The sequence below is a fragment of the Rhinolophus sinicus genome, chromosome 8 (genome assembly GCF_057876585.1).
Source record: "Rhinolophus sinicus isolate RSI-liver-muscle chromosome 8, RSI-T2T, whole genome shotgun sequence".
Classification (NCBI taxonomy): Eukaryota; Metazoa; Chordata; class Mammalia; order Chiroptera; family Rhinolophidae; genus Rhinolophus; species Rhinolophus sinicus.
In genome coordinates this window covers 47,153,473-47,179,016 of record NC_142508.1, presented here as the reverse complement: position 1 = coordinate 47,179,016, position 25,544 = coordinate 47,153,473, and the positions used below count along the sequence as shown (strand labels likewise).

At 53.6% G+C, this 25,544-nt stretch overlaps 3 protein-coding genes across 8 annotated transcripts; 2 read left to right on the top strand and 1 right to left on the bottom strand.

The window, feature by feature from the left end:
* Positions 1-373: 373 nt before the first annotated feature.
* Positions 374-8,922, bottom strand: LGI4 (leucine rich repeat LGI family member 4). The gene is made up of 9 exons (XM_019710644.3): positions 8,052-8,922; positions 7,577-7,648; positions 7,259-7,330; positions 5,730-5,801; positions 5,540-5,611; positions 5,153-5,322; positions 2,840-3,004; positions 2,232-2,737; positions 374-1,367 (listed from the first exon to the last, which is right to left on the bottom strand). The coding sequence occupies exons 1-9, from the start codon at positions 8,222-8,224 to the stop codon at positions 1,053-1,055; spliced, it is 1,617 nt and encodes a 538-aa protein (XP_019566203.1). The 5' UTR covers positions 8,225-8,922; the 3' UTR covers positions 374-1,052.
* A 3,506-nt stretch (positions 8,923-12,428) lies between these two features.
* FXYD1 (FXYD domain containing ion transport regulator 1) lies at positions 12,429-16,628 on the top strand. Of its 4 annotated transcripts, none has more exons than XM_088800698.1 (8): positions 12,493-12,565; positions 13,066-13,267; positions 13,670-13,734; positions 14,219-14,251; positions 14,805-14,879; positions 15,136-15,172; positions 16,080-16,129; positions 16,323-16,628. In XM_088800698.1, exons 3-8 carry the CDS (start codon positions 13,674-13,676, stop codon positions 16,343-16,345), a joined length of 279 nt encoding a protein of 92 aa, XP_088656824.1. In that variant the 5' UTR covers positions 12,493-12,565; positions 13,066-13,267; positions 13,670-13,673; the 3' UTR covers positions 16,346-16,628. The 4 variants fall into 4 exon arrangements, 3 of the variants coding, with proteins under 3 accessions (XP_088656823.1, XP_088656824.1, XP_074171943.1); XR_012490480.2 differs by lacking the exons at positions 12,493-12,565; positions 13,066-13,267 and adding an exon at positions 12,886-13,023 and having other exon boundaries at positions 16,323-16,400; positions 16,489-16,628; XM_088800697.1 differs by lacking the exon at positions 13,066-13,267 and having other exon boundaries at positions 12,429-12,565.
* A 151-nt stretch (positions 16,629-16,779) lies between these two features.
* FXYD7 (FXYD domain containing ion transport regulator 7) lies at positions 16,780-25,349 on the top strand. Of its 3 annotated transcripts, none has more exons than XM_019710642.3 (6): positions 16,786-16,947; positions 21,375-21,404; positions 23,021-23,095; positions 23,235-23,268; positions 23,437-23,477; positions 24,944-25,349. In XM_019710642.3, exons 1-6 carry the CDS (start codon positions 16,917-16,919, stop codon positions 24,964-24,966), a joined length of 234 nt encoding a protein of 77 aa, XP_019566201.1. In that variant the 5' UTR covers positions 16,786-16,916; the 3' UTR covers positions 24,967-25,349. The 3 variants fall into 3 exon arrangements, with proteins under 3 accessions (XP_088656825.1, XP_019566201.1, XP_019566200.1); XM_019710641.3 differs by having other exon boundaries at positions 16,787-16,947; positions 23,235-23,277; XM_088800699.1 differs by lacking the exon at positions 24,944-25,349 and having other exon boundaries at positions 16,780-16,947; positions 23,235-23,277; positions 23,437-24,083.
* Positions 25,350-25,544: the final 195 nt, after the last annotated feature.

Genomic DNA, 25,544 nt, shown 5'->3' with positions numbered 1-25,544 from the left:
TGAGCCCCAAACTCCCTTGAGGCTCCCCAGTACTCAATAAGACCTCCAAAATGTCCCCAAAAGCCACCCCCAAAATTCCTAAAACCCCTCAAAACACTTCCAACATCTACAGTGCTCTAAGATATAACCCCAAGAAGACACCCACAATAAACCTGTGACCTGTCCCCTGATGATGTCCTTATATCTCTCAAACATCCCATGAGCCCCCCATAATCATGAGTCTACACTCCTTAGAGACCTCCAAAAGCTCATTATTGGCAGCCAAATGCACCCCTGGGATCTCCCCCTCTATAGCACTGCTCCCTGGACACTGCCCCCCACCCATGCCCCTCAGGAGACACCCTCTCCCAGTGATCCCACAACAACAGGTAGGGCAGATGCACAGCGTTTATTGAGCTCATATACCTTCTGCCCTCAGCCCTGTCACCCACTTGGGAGAGGTAACCGGGGCTCGGCCGGCCGTAACAGCTCTCGCTTTCCCACCTATTCCCAGGCCAAGAGCAAGAGGGAGGACATGCTGGGCTTCCGCCACAGCAGGCGTGGGCACAAGCAGCAGAGGAAGTTAGCAAGCCTGGCAGTAAAACCAGCCCAGCAACTGATGATGTCATGGAGGCGTGCACTAAAAGCGATTGGCCAGATTGAGTTTAGAGGAGAAAGGAAAGCTATTTCCTCCTGAGTATTTTCACAGGGAGCAGGAGAGGTGAGGGTGGGTTGAATGGGGGGGGCGGGGGGGGGCGGGAAGGGGTGCTTCCAGACCTCATGGAGCTCTGCACATTACTCCCACCATGACTTCTGTATTCTGCCTCTATGCCCCTGCCTGAGCCCCCACGTCACCTTTGGTGGGGAGCATTTGCCCCCAGCCAAGATGTTACTAAGAGGGAAGGCAGCTTTTGCCTTAAACTTGCCCTGTGGCCAGTATCTCACAGAACCAGCCATAATTCCAAGTGGGGCCAAGAGGCCAGTCAATGGGATGTCCAGAGGCCTAAGACTCCCCATGCCCCACCCCCATCTCCCACCCCCAGCCCCAGCCATGTCCAGGGTCCTGACTGGTGTTAGGCACTGAGGTCTAACTCGTGAACCTGGTAGATCTGTGTGGGGCCCTTGAAGCAAGCAGCAAACAGGAAGCGTCTGCTGGCCATAGTGATGTGGGCAAAGGCCCTGGGGGCCACCAAGGCCGGGGGCCCCAGCTCCTGCAGCGGTTCCAGCAGCCCCTTATCAGGCTCAAGGTGGAAGACCTGGCTGAAGGCGAAGTCGCTGCCCAGGATAGCCAGCTGGTCCCTGGCGATGAGCAGTGGCTGGAAGACGTGGGCACCACGTGAGGGAAGTTGCTGCAGCAGGCGAAACATAGAGCCATCCCAGCGCATGACCTATGAAGTGTGGCCACTAGTTAGAGTCTGGCGTCCAGAAAGGCCATGCCTGTTGGCAGTCCTCTAGGCTTTGGAGGACTTGGAACAGCCTGTAAACAGAGGCCTATAGGTCCCCAAACTCCTGCAGCTTTCTTATCTTCATAAATGTCACCACCCAGCTGCTCAGGCCACAAACTTAGAGTCATTCTTGGCCCTTCTCTCCCACACACTGTACAACACAGAATCCATCAGCAGTGGAATCTGTCAGTTTTACATACTATGGTGTATGTTTCTCAAGTCTCCTCTGGCCGCACTCCAACCCAGCCACAGTCACCTCCTCCCTGGTCTCCCTACTCCTGTCCTTGGAACTCTAGTGTGCTCTCCACATAGACACCCTATGAACACCTTCTAGGCTTGGACTCTCCCCCTGGCTATACCTCACTCTGGAAGGAGAGTGTTGGAGGAGGTGGGCGTCAGCCTTGGGGCTTCAGGGTGTGGTGTTGGAGTTAAATGTAAGTACTGGTGTGAGTCAGAGCAGAGCCGCAGGTTGAGGGTAGAATCAGAATCTCGGGGCCAGTGTCAGTGTTGGGGGATGAGGAGTGGTTTAGAGTCAATATCCTTGAGGGTTCACAGACTTGGAGTCAGTGTTGAGATGGGGTCAGAGGTCAAAGTGCAGCACATTAAATGGGGTTGGAGTTTGAAGGTCACTCTGTGAGACTGGGTCAGAATTTAGAGACCAGTGTGCAAGGTGGGGTCAGTGCTGAACGACTTAGCCCACATTGCGTAGTCAGCGCTGAAAAGCCAGCCCTGAGTGGGAGTCAGCTGCGGGTCAGTCTGGGTTTGAGGCCTCTGCTGCCCGCCCCACCTGACTGGGTCTGGGCTCACCATGGAGTCCCCGATGTAGCGTGTCAGGCACAGGAACACATCCCCACTGGCCTGGAAGTGGCGTGTGGCATAGACGTCCTCAGCCTCGGGGATGTCTGTGCGCCGCTCAAAGCGACCTCCAGACCAGTGGAAGAGCACGGGCCGCTGGGAGGCGGAGGCCAGCAGCAGGTGGGGCCGGCCGTCCAGCTCGAGGACCTCAGCATCCGTGTCCCGGTGCCAGGCGTGCAGGCTCTGGCGCGGGTAGAAGCCGGGCCCATCCCGGCACAGCAGTGTGGTGCTGCCTGCTTTGGATGCATCAGCCACCACGAAGCAGGGCTCCCCGTCCAGCCACAGGAGTTCGGCGTCATTGGGCCGCAGCAGCCGCCGTGGGGCCAGGGCTTGCGTGGGGGTCAGGCGCAGGCCCGGGCTGGGCCTGGACCACAACTGTGAGCCTCCCCACAGGCGGGCGGCCAACACAAAGAGGCGCAGGCCCAGCACCAGCGGCTTGCAGGACACCACCGAGGGCGCTGTGAGGGAGTCAGGGAGCAAGGCGCAGGTCAGGCCGGTTGGGCAGGGCAGGCCCACCAGGCAGGCTGCAGGGGCAGGCAGGAAGATGGGAAGGGGCTCACCGGACAGCTCTTCCTCGGGCCGGAAGCGCTGCAGGCTGTAGTCCCAGGTGAGAATCAGGCAGCGGCCGGCGAAGGGCTGTGCCAAGATGATGTGGGGTTCCCCCTGGTAGGAGAAAGACTCCACGCCCAGTGCTGACTCTCCAACTGTCTGGAACCAGGACAGCTCTGGGGGTAGCAGGAGAGAGTCAGGCAGGCTCGGGGAGACCCCAAGGGTCCTCATCGCTGAGCCTTGGTTTGCACGTCTCTGAAATGAGGACCATCATGGTATTCATCTCATAGGGACAGAGTGGAATCTTTTCATCTATAGCTGCATCAACTCACAACAACATGGTAATAGTTTATTTTCTAAGCTTCACGGCATCATCAAATAGTTGCTTAGAAACAGCATGTGCAACAATTATTTTAATTTCACAAAGTCCCTATGAGGTCCAGCCTGTTAGTATATCCACTTTACAGTGAGGAAACTAAGGCTGAGAGACACAGGCAGCCAGTTGTCCAGTAAAATCCATCCTTCCCATCTTCCATGAAACAGGATTGGAGCTGGGCACAAAGCTGCCTAGCTAGAGGCTAAATTATCCCAGCACTCCTCCAGCACCTTTCCGGAAGTTAGGTGTGGCCATGTTCAGACGAAGTTCCCAACAGAACAAGGGCAGAGTGGTGGCCATAATGCTCACCTCTCTTGTATGAAGACGGTTCGCCCTGGACTTGGTCTTCTTCCCTTTCTCCCCATGAACTGGCAGATGGACGTGCCACAACTCAGTGTCAACCATGAAAACCAGGACAACACCCAGGGGCAGCCCCACTCTCCTGAACTGCTCACCTCAGACCTCCTTCTGCCTCTGTAATTCATAGTATTTTGAGGCTCTTTGTTATAGCAACTTAGCTTTTATGGTAACGATTCACCCAGGTTGCCCAGCGTGGTGGTGGTAGAGTTGGGCAGCTGAATCCAAGTCATAGTACTTCACTCTATGTGCCAGGCCATTTCTAGGTGCCAGGGTTGAACTACCAAGGATATCCACCCAAAGAGGGATCTTTTAAAACTGTCCAGCAAATTATCATCCTCTGCTCAAAACCCACCATGGCGTCCGACAGCCCTCGGTAAAATCCGCTCTCCATTCTGTGGCTTCCAAAGTCCTGTACAGTGAGGCCCCTGTGCCTTTGACCTCATCTGTATCTTTCCCTTCACTCACTCTCCCAAGCCAGACCTACTTTCCTTTGATCCTCAAACAGGATAAGCTCTATGCTGCCTCAGGGCCATTGCACATGCAATCTCTTTTCTTTACAGTGCTCTCCTCTCTGTATTTTACTTAGCTGCATCCAGACCTAATGCCATCTCTTCAGAGAAGCCCTCTCAGATGCTCCATGTAACGTAAGACCCTCCCTTAATGTCCCTCATCGCTCCCTGTGTTTATCACAACATATAGCATACATTTATTTGTGCAATGTTTTATGCAATAGCGGTCTCCCCACTCCCCAGGACTGTGAGGCCAGGGCTCAGGGCTACCTTCATCACCACAGTGTGCCCATTGCCTCTCCCAGGGCTGGGCACAGAGAGAACCTTGGTGAATGTTTGTTGAATAACTGAATAAAGAGAACCTTTAAGTTAAATTTTCTTTTCTATGAGTCCCACAGACCTAAAACAGGTCTTACACTTAGATGGCGATGATGATGATAGCTATTATCAGATTAACAGCTTTCAGATTGGAACTCAAATGTCCACTCCTTCAGGAAGCCCTTCCGGACCCTCTAGCAATGTCTGGCCCTCACTCTGGTTCTGGGCTTCTGCAGCCCTGTAGGCTCCCCACTTCCAGCCCTGACAACTCTGTGCTTCCCCAACACTGGCCCTGATCATTCTGGGCTATCTTTGCCGTCCTCTGGTCTGTGGGCTCTGTGAAGGCAAGACCCAGGGCTGTCTTCATCACTGCCATGCTCTCTGCATTGTCCAGTACCCATAACGGTACCAAAATGATCATAGGAAGTATTTTAGAAGTGGTCATTTTTATATTAATAACATGAAGAGGGCGAACACTTATAAAGGCCTCCCATCCTAGGCCTTGTGCCAAATGCTATGCAGGTGTGGACGCATCACTGAACTCTCAACAGCAATCCTATGTCACCGTTTATTGCCTCCATTCTATAGATGAGAAAACTGAGGCTCAAGGAGGTGATGCTGCTTGCTCAGAGTCTCACAGCCAGAAAATGGCAGAGTTGGAAGTGAGGTCAATCCTTCAGCCCTGGCCACTGTCCCCCTGATCTCCCGCCTTCTTCTGGGAACCCCGGCTGTCCCTCCCACCCAGCCAGGAAAGCCCCCACCTATGGCTCTGCACTTGAACGTCTTGGGGTCCAGGTGGCGGAGCTGCATGTGGGCCAGGGCGGTGGGGCCGGCGCAGGCCCCAGCCCCCACGCTGGCGTTCACGGTGGGCATCCACTGCAGCAGCCAGAGGACACGGCAGTCACACTGGAACTGGTTCCCTCGGAGGTCCCTGGGGCAAGAGGCCGGGGAGGGGCTGCGACCCGGCTTCCACCCGCTGGAGGCCACACTCCCCACCCCCTCCCCAGGCGAGGGTTCAGGATGGGGTCCCACAAGTGGTGTGAAAATATGTAAGTACTATCGCAGCTGCACACATTGTGGGCACAGATATCCCCTCCCCTCTCAAATAATCCCATCCATCCCCACCCACCCAGCCCCCTGAGCCTCACACATGAGTCAGGGTCTCCAGGCCTCGAAACAGGAATCTGGGAAGGGTCTCAAGATGGTTATTGGCCAGGCTTCTGGTGGAGGGAGAGAGGAGGAGGGGTCATCAGCCCCTGTGTCCCTGGGTGATGGGGTGTGGGGTGCCTGTCGGGGCGGGCTGGGGTGGTGGAGGGGTGAGGCCTCGGAGGCACGCACAGGTGTGTGAGTGAGCGAAGTCCTCTGAGAGCATTCTTAGAAATGGAGCCAATCTCGTTGTCCTCGATGAAGCTGTGGAAGGAATGGGGGGTGAGGAGGAGACCCTCGGTTTCCTGCTGTGGCCCCATAGTTTTTAGGGGAACTCACCCCATGGAAGCCATAGGCCACTGGAATGTGTTGAATTCTCCCCCAACACTTGGTATAACCCCAGAGGAAGCCTCCCCAGAAACCTCTTCTCACCAAGATCCCAGCCTACAATCCCAGGAAGCTGACCCATCTGGTCATTGCCAGCCTTATAGTGAACCCTGTCACCACCATCACCACCACTGTCACTATGGTCACCAATACCAGCTCTAGCACCATTATCACCACCAATACCTCCACCATCATCCATTATGACCAACACCCATGCCTCTACCATTGTCATCAACCCCGGTGCCAATAACTGCCATTATCACCAACACTGTATCATGCCACCATTGTCACCAACACTGTATCATGCCACCATTGTCACCAACACTGCCACCATCATCACCAACACCATCACTACCACCAACATCACTCCCATCACTAACACTAACACCAACACCATCATTACCAACCCCCACACCAGCAATCCTAAAAGCATCACAACGACACAGCCTTCACAATCAACACCAAAATGACTGCCACCATCATCCCCTACACTGCCACCATTATCACAAGCATCAGCACTAGCACCAGCATTGCCAACACCAATGAGGTCACCATTATCCCCATCACTCACCTCCTCTCTCACCACCAGCCCCATCACTGCCACAATTTGCATATATACCAACACCGCCACCATTACCACCAAATCCAATACCAACAATATTTCCATTACACCAACACCAACATTCTACCCACAGCCATCTCCCGCATCAGCACTAACACCAATACCAGAATTACCAACGTCCACTATACTGATCATTATCTCTGGTACCAACCTCTCAAACTTCATCATCAGCACACCAACAGCATCATTACCGGGGGGTCTGCCATTTTTATCAACATCATCTGCACTCCATCATCCTCAATAGTGCCATTATTTCCTCATGAGCAGCAGCAACAAGACCACCACCATTATTCTCATCAAGACCAATGCCAGCATTGCCACACTGTCGTCACCACCGCCACCATTGTCAACATCCCCACCTAACTCAGGGTTGTTTCTTGTTAATTTGAAACATTTCCTGTCTCTGGCCTCTTTGCACCTGCCCTGGGCTCCCATAAGTCAGGTAGGGCCACAAACAGTCTTGGGTTATCCAGTTCTTTTGTGGCTCTCCAAGCACAGAGAGGTGAGGTGAGCAGGCTGAGATTACAGAGCTGAGCAGGAGCCCTGACCCCACCCAAGAGGTCAGGCCCCTTGTCCCTCAAGAAGAGACTTGTCCAGACACTTCCTCCCCAAGGCAATAAGCCCCTACTTCCCCATACACTGGGAGTCACAGAGGGGCCCCTCCTTCCTCTCCTAGGCCCCCATTCCTGCCCCATCCCCTGGCTTCACTCACAGGTATTGCAGGTGGGACAGGCCAGCAAATGCGTCATCCTCAATCACGGAGAAGTAGTTGGATGTGAAGAGGCTGGCAAGGGAGCAAGAAAGAAAATTTTCCAGAGTTGCTTCCCCTTATCTGACATTTTAACCTTGGCCCCACCCTCAGCCCACATGGGCATGGTCACACACACACATGCATGCAATGTGAGTATGTGCGTGGACACAGATGTTTTCACAGACACACACATATCCATATGTGCGCCCTCCCCCACATGCATGTGCGTGAACACCCACTCCCTTGAGCTTGCTGTTGGCTCAGCTGGGTCCCACTCACAGCAGGTGCAGTGATGGTACCCTCAGGAAGCTGCCGGCCTTCAGCTGGGTGACTCCAGTCCTTACGAGCGAGCTGGGGACATGGGTAATCGTGGGTGAGAAGAAAACTACTCCAATACTCCAGTCCCATCCCAGAGCCATGTCCTGTCTGGGGGGCCCTGGCATGCCACCCTGCCCTGGGTGTATTTCCCCTGCATCTCAGGGAGACAAGCATTTGCCTTCCTCCCTTGGTGAGTGTCCTGGGAACACTTAGCCCACCCCCCTATCCTTCCTCAGGGGCCCCTAATACTGCCCCTGCCCTTTGGAAGTTCCCTTCCCCTCCCTTCCAAATCCCAGCAGCCCCCTTTTGGGAATCCCAACATCCTTTGCTGCCCACCTCCCATGATCCTGACAGGCCCTTGTTTCCTTGAGGACCCCAGCATCCTGCCCCCCAACCCCTGGGGTCCCTGGACTCCCATGCCCACCCTTACACTCACAGTGACAGCAGGGTCGGGGAGAAGCTCTCGGGCAGGTCCGGGGAACCTTCACACAGGGCACTGTCTTTGGAGCAGGAGCAGCTCAGAGGACACTTTCCCTTTGGGGGTCTCCAGGCCACCCCAGCCCCTGCCTCAGCCAGCAGCAGAAGCAGCAGAATGCCTGCCCCTCCCATGCCCCCTCACCCCTGCTGAGGCACCAGCTCCTCTCTGCCCACCCAGCTCTGCCCAGCCTGTGGCCACTACATCTCCCATGCCAGGCGACCCTCCATTCCGCCAGCTGGCACGCTCTGCCCTGGCTTCTCTCTCCTCTTTCTGTTCTCTCTTTCAGTCTGTCTTTCTTCCTATATCTCTTTGGCGTTTAATTTTCTGTTTCTCTCTCTCTCTCTCTCTCTCTCTCTCTCTCTCTCTCTCTCTCTCTCTGACTCTCTGACTCAGTGAGTGAGTTAGTCTGTTTCCTACTTTCTATCTCTGCCTCTCTTTATTTCTGTCTTTGTCTCTTTTTCTGTCTCTGTGTCTCTCAGTCTCTGTTGGCCTCTCTGTGTGTGTGAGCGTGTGTGTGTCTCCCTCTGTCTTATTTTTTTTTTAATCTCCCTTCCCCTCCTCCCACGCCCCTTCTCCCTGGAAGTTTGGGAAAGGGACTCACTGGGCACCGGGTGTGCCCAGCAAAGCCGGGTAAGAAAGAAGAGAGGGTCAGAGGCCATAAGAAGAGCAGCCCTGGGGAAAGGACTGGATGGCCCCATGGGAGGGGAGGGGCCACCGAGGGCTGGAGCTGCCTTGGCCACTCCCTGCCAGCCCCCTGCCCAGATTCCCCACTCAGGGAGTGTGAGGAGGATGTCACCAGGGTGGGGACCGGATGGATCTGCAGGCAGGAGGAGGGTGGGAAGAGAGACCACTGAGGGCTGGAGCCGCCCTGGCCACTCCCAGACAGCCCCCTCCCCTGGCTCCAGGAGGGTGTGGTGGGCGGGCGCCGTCACCAGGCTTGCAGGGACCAGCTCAAGTCCAGCTACTCCCTCTGGTGGATACATTCGGTAGCGCGCTACCCTGCCCCAAACCCACAACCTCCCTTGCCCGCCCCAAATTAACCCCTTGAATGCCCACCACCCATTGGGGGTAGGGAATCAACCCAAGGAAAAATAACGATGATGCTACCTCCTTCTTCAGCATTGACTCTGTACCAAACTCTGCCCTGAAGGTTGATCTATTAGCTCCTGACCTCACCACAGCCCGCTGAGGTTGATACTATTGTCTGGCTATTTTACAGATGGACATTCTGAGGAGAGAGGTCAGCTAATTTGAGATCTAGGTTACCCAGAAAGGGCAGAGCCAGGACTCGAGCCCAAGCGCCAGCTCCCGGGCTTTGCAACATGGTATTGCATTCTTTCTTTGGAGATCAGAATTCATGGATAATGATTGTTTTTATTTGGACTAAGCTTTTTAGCAGTTTGGATAGATTCTGTCCATTAAATAAGAAAAATAAATTATGGGCACTTGTTACCCATCCCAAAATAGTAGTAGTAATATTCACTGAGCACTTACTGTGAGTAAGTGAATTTACTCAGTCCTCACAACAACCCCGTGAGGTGGGTTGTATTCCTAATCCCCATTTTACAGATGGGGAAACTGAGGCATAAGGAGGTTAAACGATTTGTTTCATGGCTCTGGACAGATCTAAACCTAACCACTCCCCCCCCCCGCCACTGAGTAAAATGCACAGACTCTCTCTTCTTGCTGCACACACCCAGAAAATTTGGGGGACAAGGGGCTAAACAGCTCAGTCAGGGTCACACAGATCTGGATTATAGGTCCAGTTCTGTGTGGCTGTCGGCAAGTCATTCATCTTCCCTGATCCTGTTTTCCCATCTGTCAAATGGGACAATCATGGCATCCACTTCCCCGGGGTGTAGAGCACTCAGTGAGATGATGGAGGCAACGTCCCTGGCTTTGGGTTCAGTGCAGGGTGGGCATCCCTGCACTGAACTGGTGGACTTGGGTGGACTCTGGACCCAAGTGCTTGCCTGCACCCAAACAGCTCTGTGCCAAACAGCAAGGCTCTCGGGTCTTGGTTACCTCAGCTGTAAAGCGGGGATGATAAACTTCTTACAGGGTCTTTAAAAAGATAAAGAACTTAGTGCCAAGGCACAGAGGGCAGACGGGCCTAAATCCATATTCACAGCATGCCCTGCCTAGCAGGGTTCTCACTCCAGTTTATGATAAGGATGACAATGACGATAATGAAAGCTAACTTTGTTGTCACTGACTGTGTGCCAGGCTTGAGCTAAATGTTTTACCTGGATCATTTCACGCAATCATCCCAACCACCCTCTAAGGTGAATACTATTATCATCTCCATTTTACAGAAGAAGAAACTGAGCCACAGAGAGGTTAAGTCATTTGTCCAACATCACACAGCTAGAAAGTTGATGAGCCACTCCACTCTGGAGTAGCTGGCCCTGTGAGGTGAGAAAGCCCAGGAGTCGCTGGAGCTGGCCGGGCGCTCCCCTCCCAGCTTGCTCCCTGTCACACCTCCCCAGTGCTATATAAACATTAGGGTTATCATTAACCAGGGGCTGCTGGTGACCCTGGGGTGCAAACCCAGGAAGGGCAGAGGCTGAAGGCTCAGACAGACGGGGATGAGGGAGACTTTTGAAGGCCTCTGGGTCCTCTGAGGCCATGTGCACACATGTATGTGTGTGTCGGGTGTACCTGTGCCTGAGTGAGAGCATGCCCACCTGCCCCTGACTCCGTGTCCTGCAGAGCATGGGATTCGGCTGCCCCTTCTGACCTCTTCGACTGGAAGGGGGTGCAGTTTCTGTCCTTAACTACCAGGGGGACCTTGGGAGAATTAGCTCCACTCTGCTCAGCCTCAGTTTGCTCATCTCTAAAATGGAGTTAATAATAACACCTCTGGGTCAGAGACCTCTGAGTCTGGCCTGGGGTTACACGTATGGCCTCAATGATTTCTCTACTTTATAGGATGGGAAACTGAGGCACAGAAAGATCACATGGGCTGCTAAAGGTCACACAACCAGGAGTGGCAGAGTCCAAACCTGATCGCAGATTTCTGTCACCAATGCCTTGTGAATTTGACCTGCCCTTGAGAACGACAGGTGTGTGGTCCTCCAGAGGGTCCTAGAGATGACGTGAATTCAGGGAGGGGGAGGTTCAAGGTTAAACACATCAACCCATATTTGGTGGTGTTGGTGTGTGAACACAAGCGTGTAGGCTTGCATGTCTGTGATGATGTGGCCAGTTGTGTGCCTGTTTGCCTATGCATGAGGTTGTGAACACAGGTGTGTTGTCTGTCTTTGTGGTTATGTATAAGAGTAGCTGGCTGTATGGCTGTGTTCTTGACAGCGTTTCTGCTTCTCTGTGTACCCATGTAAAGGTGTGTGTGTCTGTGTACATGAGCACACAAGTTTGTGGGCCTTCACATCTCTGAGATTACGTAGGAGTGCTGGCTGTGTGTCTATGCCTTTGCGTGCATTTATGTGTGTCATGTGTGCATTGGTGTGTCTCAGTACCATCATGTGTGAGTATGTCTTCATGAGTGTGTATCTTTGTGACCATTTATAAGAGGGGACAGGTGTGTGGCTGTGTCTTTGTGCCTCTGTACGGGTATCCATCTGCATGAATATGTGTTTTTATGTTGTGTGGGTACACAAATGTGTTTGTCTTGGTGTTTTGTGACTGTTGTAGGAGGTGCTGGCTGTGTGTGGGGGCCTTTGGGTTTCTCTATGGGTGTGTTGTTCTGTGTGCGTTTGCCTCTGTGTTTGTATGTATATATACATATGTATTTGTGTGCTTTTGTGCCTGTTTACCTGTGTGTGTGTGTGTGTGTGTGTGTGTGTGTGTGTGTGGTGTGTGCACCCTGGGGACCTCACAGTCAGTAGCGGAACACACACACACACACACACACACTTACACACAAAGTGAAATGTCTCCAGAAAGCCCTGTAGTACTTGCTGCTCAGGGCTCTGAAGAACACTTGGGTCAGGGGGCAGTGGGCTCCTTAACACTGAGGCTGGGTGACCTTGGGCCCCACCCAGGCACAATTTCCAGGGAGCAGCACAGAAAATCATTGACACCCACCCTTCCATTCCAGCTCAGAAGCATTCTGAGGTGGGCCCAAGGCACGCAGGTGTGTGCGTGTGCGTGTGCGTGTGCGTGTGCGTGTGCGTGTGTGTGTGTGTGTGTGTGTGTGTGTGTGTGTCTGCGATCCAATCCTCCCTACCAGCACCTCCTTTCCCCAACGTGGCTGCCTACTGTTCCTCCATCTGAGCTGAGAGAGTTAACCTAGCGGGCCAGGGCGGTCTGGGCTGGGGGCCGCCCCCTGGCCCCCCTCCAGCCCCGGCTCCAGTTACAGCTGCTGGTTGGGGAGGGCACAGCTGGGGTGGGGCTGGGAGGGGAGACCGCTGGGGGCGGTGCATCCAGCTCTGGGCCAGGGGGTCCAAAGTGCTCGCCTGGTCACAGCCAGACTTGGGGGCCTTCTTTCTGCAGGGGACAGCCTGATTGGGGTGAGCGTCCCCCACCCCTCCCCTCTTGGCCTCACCCCTTGCCTGGCTGGGCTGCCTATTTTGGGAGCAGGAGTGGCCAGCCTGCGGCTTCCCAAGCGGGCTAGACCCAAGAGGAAGGGAGTGTGGTTGGGACGTTGGGGTTCCCCCAGGGGTGGGAGTGTGGGTGCAACTCCTCCCTTCCCTGCTGCTGCCCCCTGGCTGGGTGTGGGTTATGGACACTCACATGTGTAGGTCGGATTGCGTCACTGTTTGGGGCATTAGAGGCCTAGATGAAGAATAACGCCTGCCTGTGTCTCCACCCCATGTCCTGCTCCAAACAGAAGTGTGGGGAGCGGGTGCTGTCTCCATTCCAACCCCACTGTGTGCGCGTGCATGTGTGTGTCCCTGCTCCTGGCATCTGTCTTCTATCTCATATCACTCGCCTGGTGTTGTCCGCTTGTGAAAGATGTCACCCAGAGGTGGGTGGAGGGAATGTTTTTCCCTTTTCTCATCACTCCCAGGAGAGAAGGGGTGGCCTTTTCCCCAGCAAGGTTGTGTGTGACCCCGAGGAGGGGAAGGAAAGCTGTTGCCATGGTGGCCTGTGTGAGGCAAATTCCTCCAGAGTGAAGTGGGAGATATTTATACCCAGGGTCAGGCAGAGAGCGGCTGCCAGCGGCCAGGACTGCGGCAGAGCTGGGATACTGAGGACACAGTGAGGCCGTGGTGTGTGGGCAAGTGGGTCCTTGGGCGTGTCTTGGCTGTCTGGTCCCTCGCAGTGTATTTGTCTGTCCACCTGGGTGGGGTGAGGCCTCCTGCTTTTCCCGTTAGAGTGGGTGTGGGGAATCTGGGGCCTGCGGTGGGGAGGCCCAGGCATGCAGGAGATCCCTATGGCCTATGAGAGTCTCACCCTTGTCCTTGCTGCCATGTGACCCCCATTGTGTGAGTTGTTTTGGTAACACTGTGTCCCATGAAGCAGGGGTGCCCCTGTTTCTCAGGGTGGCCAAGCTGAATGACAAATGCTTTTGGAATTAAGTCCCTCAAATGTCTCTGACTTAACCCCTTGGGTTCCGGCCCCAATGGTGGGGTAATGAGGGTGCGCATGTCCTGACCCTTGGTGTCCTCCAGGACAATGGCATCTCTGGACCACATCTTGATTCTCTGTGTGGGTCTCCTCGCCATGGCCAGCGCAGGTGAGTCTGGGGAGGCAGCTCACTACCCACCTCAGCCCCAAGAGCAGCAGGGGTCCAGGAAACCCTGCAAAAGAACCAAGTTTGAGACTTCAACCTAAACTAAGACAGTTGGGGCACTGGGAAATTGGGGATCCCACATGGGGTCCAGTCACCGGCTGGTATTTGGAGGAAGGGAGAGGATGCCCAGGTCAGGCAAAGGTGGAGGCGGGATGTCAGTTGGCTTCCCAAGAATGATGGAATCACAGACACCTGTAATGAGATGGGGAGCTGGGACAGTTATGTGTCCCCTGCCCCTCCCCAGGACAGTACAGAGGGGGCAGCTAAGACCCGGAGAGGATGAGCAGGCTCAGCGTCCAACCAACTGTTCCCAAACTTTCAGCCCAGGAAAGTAGAACCCCCCAAAGGGTCTCTTTATGCCCTTTAATGTCCAGGATCCCAGGATCTCAGGAAGCATCCAACCCTTGATTTCTCTCTCTCTTTCCAGAAGCTCCACAGGAACATGACCCATTCACCTATGGTAAGGGAGAGAGGGGCATCTATCTTTGGGAGTTGCGGGGTGTGGGGGTGGGGGTTTGGGGGTCTGGGTTTGCCTGTCCTGTCCTTATATTCTCTCTCTCTCTCTGTTTACATCTCTCACTCTCTTTATCTCTCTCTTGATCTGGCTCTCTGACTCTTTCTTGATCTTCCCTTGTCTGCTTCTCTGTCTCTTTCTGTGTGTCTCTGTCTCTCTATTTGATCCCTTTCTGTCTCTCTGATTCTCTCTTTCCTTTTACCTGTCAGTATCTTATGGCCCATCCTCAGCTTCCTCCTGTCCCCCTCATCCTCTCCATCATCTTTCCCTGCTTCCTTGTTTCCTCCCTCCTTCCTACACTGCCCATCTCCTTCCCTTCCTTCACTGTCATTTCCCTGATCCACTTCCTCCCTTCTCCCATATCTGCTCCTTCTTCTCATTCATCTTCTTCTCCTCTCCTCCTTCCCATCCTTCTTCCTTGCTCCCTCCTCCTCATTCTGCCCCTCTCCTATCCTTCCTCCTCCCTTCCCTGCCCTCACCCTCCTCCTGCTGCCCGTAGACTACAAATCCCTGAGGATTGGAGGCCTCGCCATTGCCGGGGTCCTTTTCATCCTAGGCATTCTAATCATCTTGAGTGAGTAACCCGGTACCACTGCCCCCAGCCCCGCCTCTGCCTGTTTCCGCCCCAGCCCCGCCTTGTTCCCACCATCTGCCCATCCAGCTCTAGCCCCGACCCAGGACCCGCCCTTCCTGCCCCTCTCCCCGCCCTCGGCCCGACCGCTGCCCCCGCGGCTCCGCCCCTCGCGAGCACCAGCTGGAGTAAGAGCGCCACTCGGTGCTCGCCGACAGCGGACTCTCAGCCCTGTCTCCCCCCCACTACCCACCCACAGGCAGAAAGTGCCGGTGCAAGTTCAACCAGCAGCAGAGGTAAGAGGCCCTCCCGTCACTCATTCACTTACTCCTGCTTTACGAGGGCGCTGGGGGAGAGGCGGGAAGTCCATCCGACCCGCAGCCAGAGGCCCTGCAGCAAATTTGTATTAAGCACCTGCTACATGCCAAGCCCCAAGCCAGGTCCTTGGACCCAGCAGTGAATTAACTGCCTTCCCTGTCTGGCTGAGCTTTTAGCCCAGTGGGGGCGGTGGCCGTAGGTTCCAACAGCTCCACAAATATAAAATCACAAAGCGTGATAAGTGCTGTGAAAGAAAGAGGCGCGGCGGCGAAATGAGATCACCTCACTTGGTGGCCCAGTTTAGCTCAGTCTTGTTCCTAGCTCTTTGATTCATCTTTAAATAAAATTTCAAACCCAGGCAATGGGTTTAAACATGTTAAAAACAATTGTAGATATTATTATAAATAATAGCAAATATTTATTGGGCGTGTGTGTCCCACGTGCCAGATACTGTTGCATTGTGTGTTACATTATTTACCCCTCACACCATGTCGCTGAGGTAGGTGCTGTTATTAACCTCATTTTACAGATGAGGAAGCCGGGGCACAGGGAGGTAGTCACTTGCCCAAGATCACTCAACTAGAAGATGAGACCATATCGAGGCAGACTGCCTTCCAGTCCCTTTGGTCTTCCCTCCCCCACCAACTCCCAGTCCCTTCCCCAGCATCAGGGAGGCACTCACTGGTACCCCTCTAGAAGCGCCTCCTGCCACACACTTAAAGGGCTCCTGGGTGCGCCTGATTTTCTGGCGGAACCGAGCCTGCTCCTCGCCCTTCTCGGCTTCGGGGCACACCGGTCTGTGAAATGAGGGCTGCATTGGGGATTACTGGGAATGGCTGCCTTTCTCCTTTTCCATCCCCAGTTCTCCTGCTTCTCTATTCCCAGGACTGGAGAACCTGATGAAGAGGAGGGAACTTTCCGCAGCTCCATCCGCCGTGAGTTTGAGGAGACTTCGGGTGTTTGGGGATGAGGGCTGGTTCCAAGAAGCCCTTTCCTGGCCCCCTCTGGGAGCAAGGAGGGAGGGGTTTGAACTCAAACCCGAGGGAGGGGAGTTCCCCTGCCTCTTCCCCCTCCACAGGAGCCGGGGTACCCCTCCTGACACCTGAACTGTCTTGTGTTCCCCCTCAGGTCTGTCCAGCCGCAGGCGGTAGAAACACCTGGCGCGATGGAACCCAGCCAGATCCTGCAGCTTTGACTAGGCTGAGGGAAGAAGGGGAGAAGAGGAGGGGGCGAAGGGCTGGGGCGTGATGGCTGGGGGAGGCTCTACTGCCTCTCACTTTTTTCACCCCACAGGAATCCCCTGGCACCTGACGCCTCCCACCCACCACCGGGGGCCCACTGCCACCTGGACTGCCCTCTTCCCCACCCAGCTCAGACCCCACAGACTCCTCTCTGCCGCCCAGACTTCCAATAAAACGTGCTTTCCTCTCTTGACAGCGCTTTGTGGATGTCAGTCCCTCTGCGCGAAAGCCTGGGCGCCCTTTTGGCCCCGGCAGGGGGCGCCCCCACCCTTGGGGAAGGGGCGGGGACGACGGCAGTGGGCGGGGGCGGGGGCGGGGGGTGGCCTGGACCGGGGCGGGCTCTCCCGGCCCCCATTGGCTACGGCCCCCCCAACACCAGGGCTCCCCCCCATCTCCCCCCGTCTCAGTCCGTCCCACGTCCAGCTGCTGCAGCCGCGCCTTCACTGTCTCGGCATCCAGCCGCCCCCTGTTCTGGCCCGGCATGGCGACCCCGACTCAGGCCCCCACAAATGGTGAGCTTCGCCTGGGGAGAGGGCTGTAGGGGCCTGGGGATCTTAGAGCTTCGGAGAGAGGATCTGGGGGAGATTCTAGTACTGGAAAGGGAGGGGAGTGAGGAAGGGGATGTCGGTTCCTCCCATGGGCGGAGGCCCCTGCAGTGCATCCCTTGGCGCCCCTCTGGACCTCTTGGACACCCCCTCCCGGTGGTGTCGTTCCTGCGCGAGACCCGCGGTTGGAGGGCGGCAGTCCCAAGAGAAAGGATGCTCGGATCGGTAGCTATGACAACCGGGTGGCTGGTCCTACACAGCGGTGGTAGTGGACGCGAAGAGATGGGCTTTGAGGGTGGACGTAGATGGGTCTGCAATCACAGAAGTTCTCGTCGGTTTCGGGGTCCCTGAGGTGGGTAAGAGGAAGGGGTCCATATCGCTCTTTTTTCCAGCGCTAGCTCCTATGGTGGGTGTTTCCTGAAATTCCTGACAGGCGGGTTCAGCGGGAAGGGGGCGAAAAAGGGGAAGATAGGGAGAAGGAGAGCTGGAGGAAGTGAGAGAGAGATGGAGAGCGACAGAAAGAGAGAGGGAGACAGAAAGGAATAGAGAAAGAGACCGACTGAGAAAGCCTGAAAGAGATAGGAAGAGACCCAAAGAGACAGGAGACCCAGAGTCAGAGACACAAAGAGAAACCCAGAGAGAAGACAGATTTGAGACTCAGATTCAGGGAGAATGAAGGGGAGAGGCAGAGAGCCACAGACAGAGATGCAGAGAAAGAGAGAAAATTAGAGAGAGAGAGAGAGAGGGACTGAGGCAACTGTGGAGAGGGAGGCTTAGAGAAAGAGAGAAGGAGCGAGACAGAGAGATGGACCCAAAGTGCCAGAAAGGAATAGCGCGAGAGGAGGAGGGGCAGTCCAGGGTGGGGCCTGAACTACTGCAGTGAGCCCCCGTGGGCAGTAATTCGTGGCAGGACCCTCCTTTCCAGCCCTCATTCAGGGTGTTGTCAGGTCTGGGAGGTGCACTTGGGTGCACACAGGTGCCCCTCCCACCCCCATGCTGCCACAGCGATTTACATTTCCCACCCATTAACCCAGTTATGCACCTGCTTAAACACTCTTCCCCTACGATCCCCCTTTCCTGAGCCTGCGTCTGCAGAGGACCAAGGGGTAGAATGCTTTAACTGGGAGTAGGGAGCAAGGGGTAGGGTTTCCAGCACTGAGAGCAGGGCCGGGGATAATCTAGCGGTAGCTGAGGAGTCCCTGGCGGTGAAGGGAACCCCACTCCACTCCGATCTCTCCTTCCCTGACCCCTTTCCCAGCAGGCGGGGGCTGCTGCACTGAGCAGTATCTGCAGAATTCGAAGCAGGGCGGGGGGGGGGGGGGGGGGCTGCAGAGGCTGGAAGCCACCCTAGGGAGAGGGGGCAGGGCTGAGCCAGCAGGCCTGGCGGGAGCCCAGGGCTTCTTTTTACAGAGATGGTTAGCCGGATCGATGGTAGCAGACAGGCAGAGATGGGAGGACCTCTGCCTCACCCCCCCCCCCCTTTTCCCCAGTCAGAGCATGAGAGGGGACCGCAGGTCTTGGGAAATCCCGAGGGAGGAAAATCACACTGTGCCTTGTAAACTGCTTAAGAAAACGAATTAATGGATTGTTGGGGAGAGAGGGTGAAGAAGGTGAAGTCTCTCCCCACCCCGTCACAGAGCGGGAGGGTAAGTTGAGGGGCAAACAGGGAATGCAGGAGCCCCAATGGGCCTGGATTCCTATCGCAGAGAAGGACCCTGAGCTTGGCCGGAAGCCAGCCCTGCAGAGGCACAAATGGGAGATACAAAAGAAACAGGGGGAGTCAAGATTTGCCCCGAAGTTAGAAACCCAACCCTTAGCCTCCCACAGGACCCCAGCCAGCCTGGGGTGCCCAGACGCATCACCTCTCTTCATCTCTCCAATTGCCCTGGTTGCCACAGCAACCACCTCTTTCCCGATGTCTCTGGCAACTGGCCTAGAATGGTGCACATTCCTTCTCCTGCCTCCTGGCTCCACCCTTAGCCCAGCCTTGCCCTGAGGACCCAGATTGCTGGGGCTTCAGGGACCAGAAGAGGAACTTCCGCATGGAGCACAGAGCACCCAGGGAGGAACCAAAGAGAATTCTGAGACAGGCGCTCACCCAGTGGGCTCCTGATGGTTTGGGTAGAGGGTAGGTGGAAACACAAGAGACAAAAGCAGGATAATCCACCTGCTCCACCTCTGATGCAGCCTCCTGTAGCCCAGCAGAGGCTTACTTTCCTTCTTCCTCTTTCTTTCTTTCTTTCTTTCTTTCTTTCTTTCTTTCTTTCTTTCTTTCTTTCTTTCTTTCCTTCCTTCCTTCCTTCCTTCCTTCCTTCCTTCCTTCCTTCTTCCTTTCTTCCTTCCTTTCTTTCTTTCTTTCAAACTTCTTTGAGAGACTTTCATAAATGTCAGAATTAACAGCAGAGGTGAGTCAAACAAATTTACTCCCCATCTGGTGGGGGAGCTAAGACAGAGCACAGATGTCTCTAAAATGATGTTTCCCCATCTTGATACTTTTGAATACCACCTTCATGATTTTTGCCTGTCCCAATGTTCCCTGCTATTTATTTAATATTTTTCTTTCAAAGGATTAACTTTTAGAAAACTTAATCAGCTTTATTTTATATCACCACCACAAATGGAAAATCAGGATTTTTTGCCTTAAATTGAAGGCAAGTATAAAAATGATCTTAAACAAGTGACTTTACTTTTCTGGGCCTCAGTGTCTCTCTTCTGTGGAATGAAGATGAAGATAGCACCTATATCAGAGAGCTGCTGTGAAGATGAAATGTGTTAATATCTGTAAAGTGCTTAGAAGAGAGCCTTGCCTGGAGTCAGTACTATCAAGTGCTTGTTAGATAATCAATAAAGGAGAAAACCATAATGTCACAAAATTCTACCCAGATATTGTTGCCCACTAAAGGCTCTGAGCCCAAGGTCTGTGTCCTTTTGCGAAAGGGGGAGATTAACAAGAGTTGGAAGTGTTAAAGACACATCAGCACCTACCTAAGTCTTCCTCTTTGAAGACTGGACAGAGAATGAAGAAGAGTGAACTTATAAGTTGTGTGAATCAGTACTATTCAGGGTCTTGCCTAGGTGCTACCTGTATCAGTCAGTTTAGGGCCAGAGCAAGCTGGGGTAACAAGTAGTACCAAAAATCTCAGTGGCTTCTGACAACCAAAGTTTATTTCTCACTTACACTATATGTCCATCACAAGTCACCTGGAGTTCTCTAGTCACCAAAGAAAACTGGAGCAGTTACCATCCTGAACATCCATGTCACTAGGCCAAAGTCAAAAGGGAGCTCTTGTATGGGCACTTAAATGCTCCAGCCTGGAAGTCACAATGACATCTCCACTCACAGTTCATTGGCCAGGATTAGTCACATGTCCCTTCCACCACCACCTCAAGGTAGCCATCCCTCCCTGAGCCTCGAAGGGGAAGAACACTAATGACAACACCTGGCATTGCCCTGGCTTTCCTGGTTCTCCTCCCCTAGTGGTGTCCTAGAATTCTGCTCTAGACAAGGCAAAACATACTAAGAGCTGTCTGAGGAATTCAGGGGCCATCAGGATGGGTTCTTGAATGGGAAGTATGTTCTGAGTTCTCCTGAAGAGGGATGTGGTTTGAGACAGGGAAATGGGAGATGGGGAAAAGTAAACACACACACACAAACATACACACACACACACGTTAACATTTATGAAATCAGGATGAGTCTTCTAATAGATGGGTATGTTTCATGTGATACCGTTACATATATATTTATGCATAACACACTGGAAAAGCTATTACAAACTCAATTGTGAATCTAAAAATCAATGGTGTCTTAGAAATAAGTGATATAGTGTACGTTATATATAGCATAATATTGGGTATATTACAGGACAGCTCCCCTCTACTAGATTTGGTGGCAGAAGTGAGTGGATGAGAGCAGTAGCTACAGTGTCTGCATTTTGGAGCTCTCAGATGACCAAGAGGCTTTAGGGAGTGTTCAGGGGAAGCTGATACACTCAGCAGTCCACTAGTGGGGTTGGAGCCTGTTCACCCCTAGCACCATATGCAAATGGGAGTATAATATATATGTGTTTTCAGGAAATGAGTCCACAGCTTGCAGAAGGCTTCCATAAGGGACTAGGACCAGGACTGCCATGTACGGTTGGGTAGGTTGTGCACTGCACAGATAAGGTACCAACTAATGGAGTAAGCGGGGGCTGGAATCCATCCTATGCTTCACTCTTCAAGCCTCGTGTCCTGCAATGAAGCTATATCACCCAGAGCAAGGGCTTACTTGATTGGATTTCTATACAGAAAATATTGGGCTAGAGGCCCCATCTGGATCCTCAAATATGTTAAGAAACCCATTGTTGAAATATGTTTTCCCTTTCTCTCTTTCTCTGCCTTCGTTCCCACAGTTCCTCAGGAACCTGACCCATTTTACTATGGTGAGTGGCAGATTCTGTGATGAGGGCACCCTGGGGCTGGATGGAGGGGTGGCTGCAGATCCCCACAGGTCACTGCTGAAGTGAATGTGCTGGGCCACTGGCCATGTGACCATAGGGATACAGTTCATACCACCTGGGCTCATGGAGGGCAGAAACACATTGGGGGGTACCCTCTCTGGGCCCCCTCCAGGCTTCACAAGGACTCTGGGCTGGTGCATTGGGGTCACCAGAGAAGCAAAAACTTTGAGGCCAGGCTGCCTGAATTTGAATCCTGGCTTATCCACTCACTAGCTGTGTGGCCTTGAGCAAGCAACTCTGCCTCTCTGGGCCCTTCTATAAATAAGGGATAGTAGTAGTTCCCACCCATGAGGATTGTAGGAGAGATTTACTTGGATGATGCTAGTAAATCATTCCGACAGCACTGAAGCTCAAAGAAGTACCGCCAGGTCTAGAAGACCTGGCCCCAGTTCCCCCAACAAGCTCCTGCCCTCTCTCTTTGCTCACTCATACTGTTCCTCCAATATGCCAAGTGCTTTCCCACCTCAGGGCCTTTGCTCTTGCTGTTCTCTCTGCCTGGAATACTCCTCTGGCTCGCCACGCAGCTGGCTAAAGCTCCTTTTCCTTCTTCAGACCTCAGGTCAAATACTGACTGCTCTGCTAGGAGAAGCCTTCTCTGACTCCCAGGCAAGAGGAGATACACCACATTTATCCATGGTCACATGACTCAGTTTTTGCTTTATGTAGTTTATTGCCTGATCACAATATGAAAGTCAAATCCCTGAAGGCAGAGGCCTGGACCACTGCTGGTACAGAATGGGTGCTCCATAAATCAACATTGCAGCAAATATTTATTGTGGTATATTAGGCAAGAATAATTCTTATGGAGGAAAAGGAAAGAGTGAGATTAGAAAGTGTGGAAGAGAGGATGGAAAATTCTAAATAAGAAAGCCAGAGAACGTTTCACTGATACTTGAATAAAGCCCCAAAATTGGTAAGGGAGGGCTATTTGGGGGAAGAACTTTCAGGTAGAAGGGAGAGCAAGTGCAAAGGCCCTGAGGCAGGACCATGCCTGATATGCTCCAGGAATAGCAGGGAGACCGGTGTACCCGGAGTTAGGGGATTGAAGAAAAGTGGAGCGGGATGAAGTCTGAGAAGGAACAGAGACTAGATCATACAGGGCCTTGGGGACTGTGATGAGAACTTTGGCTTTTATTTGGAGTGCAATGAAAATGGGGAGGCCGGGAATGGGGGCCCTGAGCTCAGGAGGACCCTGATCTGACTCGGGTGTTAACAAGCTCCCTGTGGCTGGGGGCGGGGAGACCATAGAGAAGTTTGCTTGCAGTAGTCGCCCAGATGGGCAACCAAGGTGGACAGGAGAAGGAGGAGACACTATATAGATCAGAGATATATATGGAGGATATACCTGACAGAGGAAGGTAGGGGGAGAGACTAGGGGAGCTGTGCTCTCAGTCCTCACACTAAAGCACTGGAGGAGCCTCCAGCATGTTCTGCAGCATACCTGAATTCTGGGCCTCTGGCTGGGCAATCGGAAGCCAGGCTGGGGGCTGGGGCTGAGGTGCCACCCCCACTTTGATGTCCCCCATTATCTTCCCCAGACTATGACACTGTGCAGACTGTGGGCATGACTCTGGCTACCATATTTTTCCTGCTGGGCATTTTCATCATCATCAGTAAGTGTAACTCTCCGGGCTCCAAAACCCCTCAAACAGGGCTGCCTAGGGGGTCAGTCCCCAGGCACCTACAGTTCCCTTATTGGCTTTCGACCAGACCCTTATGTCCTGTCTCCTTGTTCTATCTCTCTCCTAACAGGCAAGAAGGTGAAGTGCAGGAAGGACGACTCCAGGTCTGAGAGGTCTGGCAGCAGTGGGGAGAGAGGGGAGAGGGGTGGGAGCAGCCTGGGGCCCAAGGGTGCTTCTGTAACAGAAGGACCCCTGGGTCTGCCATGTTTCCCATAGAGTCTGTGGCTATTGAGCCTCTTTATGCTTTTTCTTTCTTATCTTTTCGTCCACAGCCCAACATGCAAATCCTGTAAGTCGGAGCTTCCCTCCTCAGGTGAGGGTGAGAAAGTGTGTGGTTCTGTGAGGACAGGTGGGAGGAGAAAAGGGAGTCATTAGAAGTGGAGTTGCACTGGATGTCCCTAAGAGTGGGGCCACCAACCCAATGGACGGACATGGGAAATTCAGTAGGAGCTGAGAATCCACAGATCAAAAATGTTAAACCCTGGAGAGTCAGGGGGATGCGACATGTCCTGAAGAGTCCACTAAGCCTCCCAGAAACAAGTACACAAGCCTGTAAAAGCAAGGATGAACTAATTCTCCAGAGGAGAAAGCCCTAAACCTGGGAAGACAGGGGCCCCACATGGGAAAAGGATTTCTGTAGTCAGAATCAAGACAGAGTTGAGTGCTAGAGAAGCAGGGAAATAGAATGTTTTCCAGACTTTATTGTTCAGTTTGAAAAATCAAGGTTAAAATTACAGAGCAAAGGGAAGGAGGGGCTTCTGAATAGTTGCATCAAAATAACAAAAGGAGAGACGTATAGAATACAGATTTTAAAAATTCACGCTGGAAAAGAGAGAATATGAGGATGTGAAGAGTATGAGGATGGAAAGTATAAGAAAGGGATAAAGAGCAGAGGACGGAGGCCCTGGGAGGATGGTGCATAGGAGAGGATGAGGGGGATGGAGGTGTTAGAGGGGCAGGTGGAGAGTGGAAGAGGAAGATGGAATGTAGGAGGGGGTGGGGTGCAGAAGGGTGAGGGTGTAGGAGGGGGAGAGTGGGTGCAGGTGGATGGAAGGTGTAAAGGAAGATGGAGAGAGTGGGAGGTAAGAGAGGAATCATCATGTAGATGAAAGATTGTGATTCCTTGGGGGTGTTCATTTTAATTATGTAAAAATATCTTGACCTGTTTTTAGTGGAACTGCATCCTTTCCAGGGACTTTAAAAACATCAGATGGGAATTTCTCTGTCTCTTATAAAGTTCTTACAACTGAAAAAAATGGGCCTTGGCGTACTCAATATTTGGGGAAATTTGGTGTGGAATTTCATGTGTTTTGTTCTTTTAATGGGACTTAAAAACATGAAGTGAATGATTGGGGAGGGTGACCACTGTCTGAGAATACCTACAGGATTCTAACCCACTCCTGTTGAGTTACGGTCCCAAGTGGGTTGGGAAACAAGTGGGGTTGTAGGAGAAGGTGGGGGCATAGTAGGGGGGTGGTAACTCCCTTTCTGGCCCCAGAAAAACTTTAGCTGGGCCAGGGGGCTCAGCCTCATCACTGGTACGGTCCCCTCTATGACAGGACAAACGGCAGACAGGTGTCCCTGTATGAACCAGACATTAGGGAGTGGGAAGGCAAGACAACTCCTCAGTGCTGACTCAAGGGTTATAGTCCCTGGGGGTCTGGATTCCTTGGTGGGGATGGAGCGTTCACTGGCTGCGGGGAGGGGGCTCCTTCCACCCCACTAGTCGCTGACCCAGGTGCCTGCTCTTTCCGTCCCCCTCTTTTTCTCTCGCTCCAGCTCCTGGAGGTGGCGGCGTGTAAAACCAGCCCTGGCACCTCCACTGCAGTCCCTGCCCGAGTGCGGGAGCCTGAGGACGGGGTGGAGGCGGTGGGGACCCCAGCCTTGTGCCGCTGGGGAGCACTCCCGGGAATGAGCCGCCCCACCCACCCCGAGGCAGGAGCCGCTACACCCTGCTGCCCCTCCCGAGGCCTTGGCAACGACGACCCCCCAAAGAACCCGTCTGCATCTCAGATCCAGGGACTCAGGCCTCCAGCTCCTGGAGTCCCGGAGTCCCCCCCAGCCCTCCGGAGTCCCGGTGAACTGCGCCCCGCAACTCTGTGTCGCCTCTCCAAAGATCCGTTCCCCTGCACACTCGGTGTCTATATCTTGAGCTTAATAAATGTGCATTTGGTTTTTCCCCCTGTTCTGTCTGTGTGTTCTCATCTGTGGGGACGAAATGGGGGTGGGGTCAAACTGAACCTGGGGGAGCTCTCCCCGTGTCCCCAGAGTTGCCCCCTCTTTCTCCTCCTCCTCCCTCAGTGCCCCCCTCCTCTTTCTCCGAGCCCCTCAAGTTTCTCTCCTTCCTCAACCCCCTCGGGCGCACACCCCCCCCAGTTGC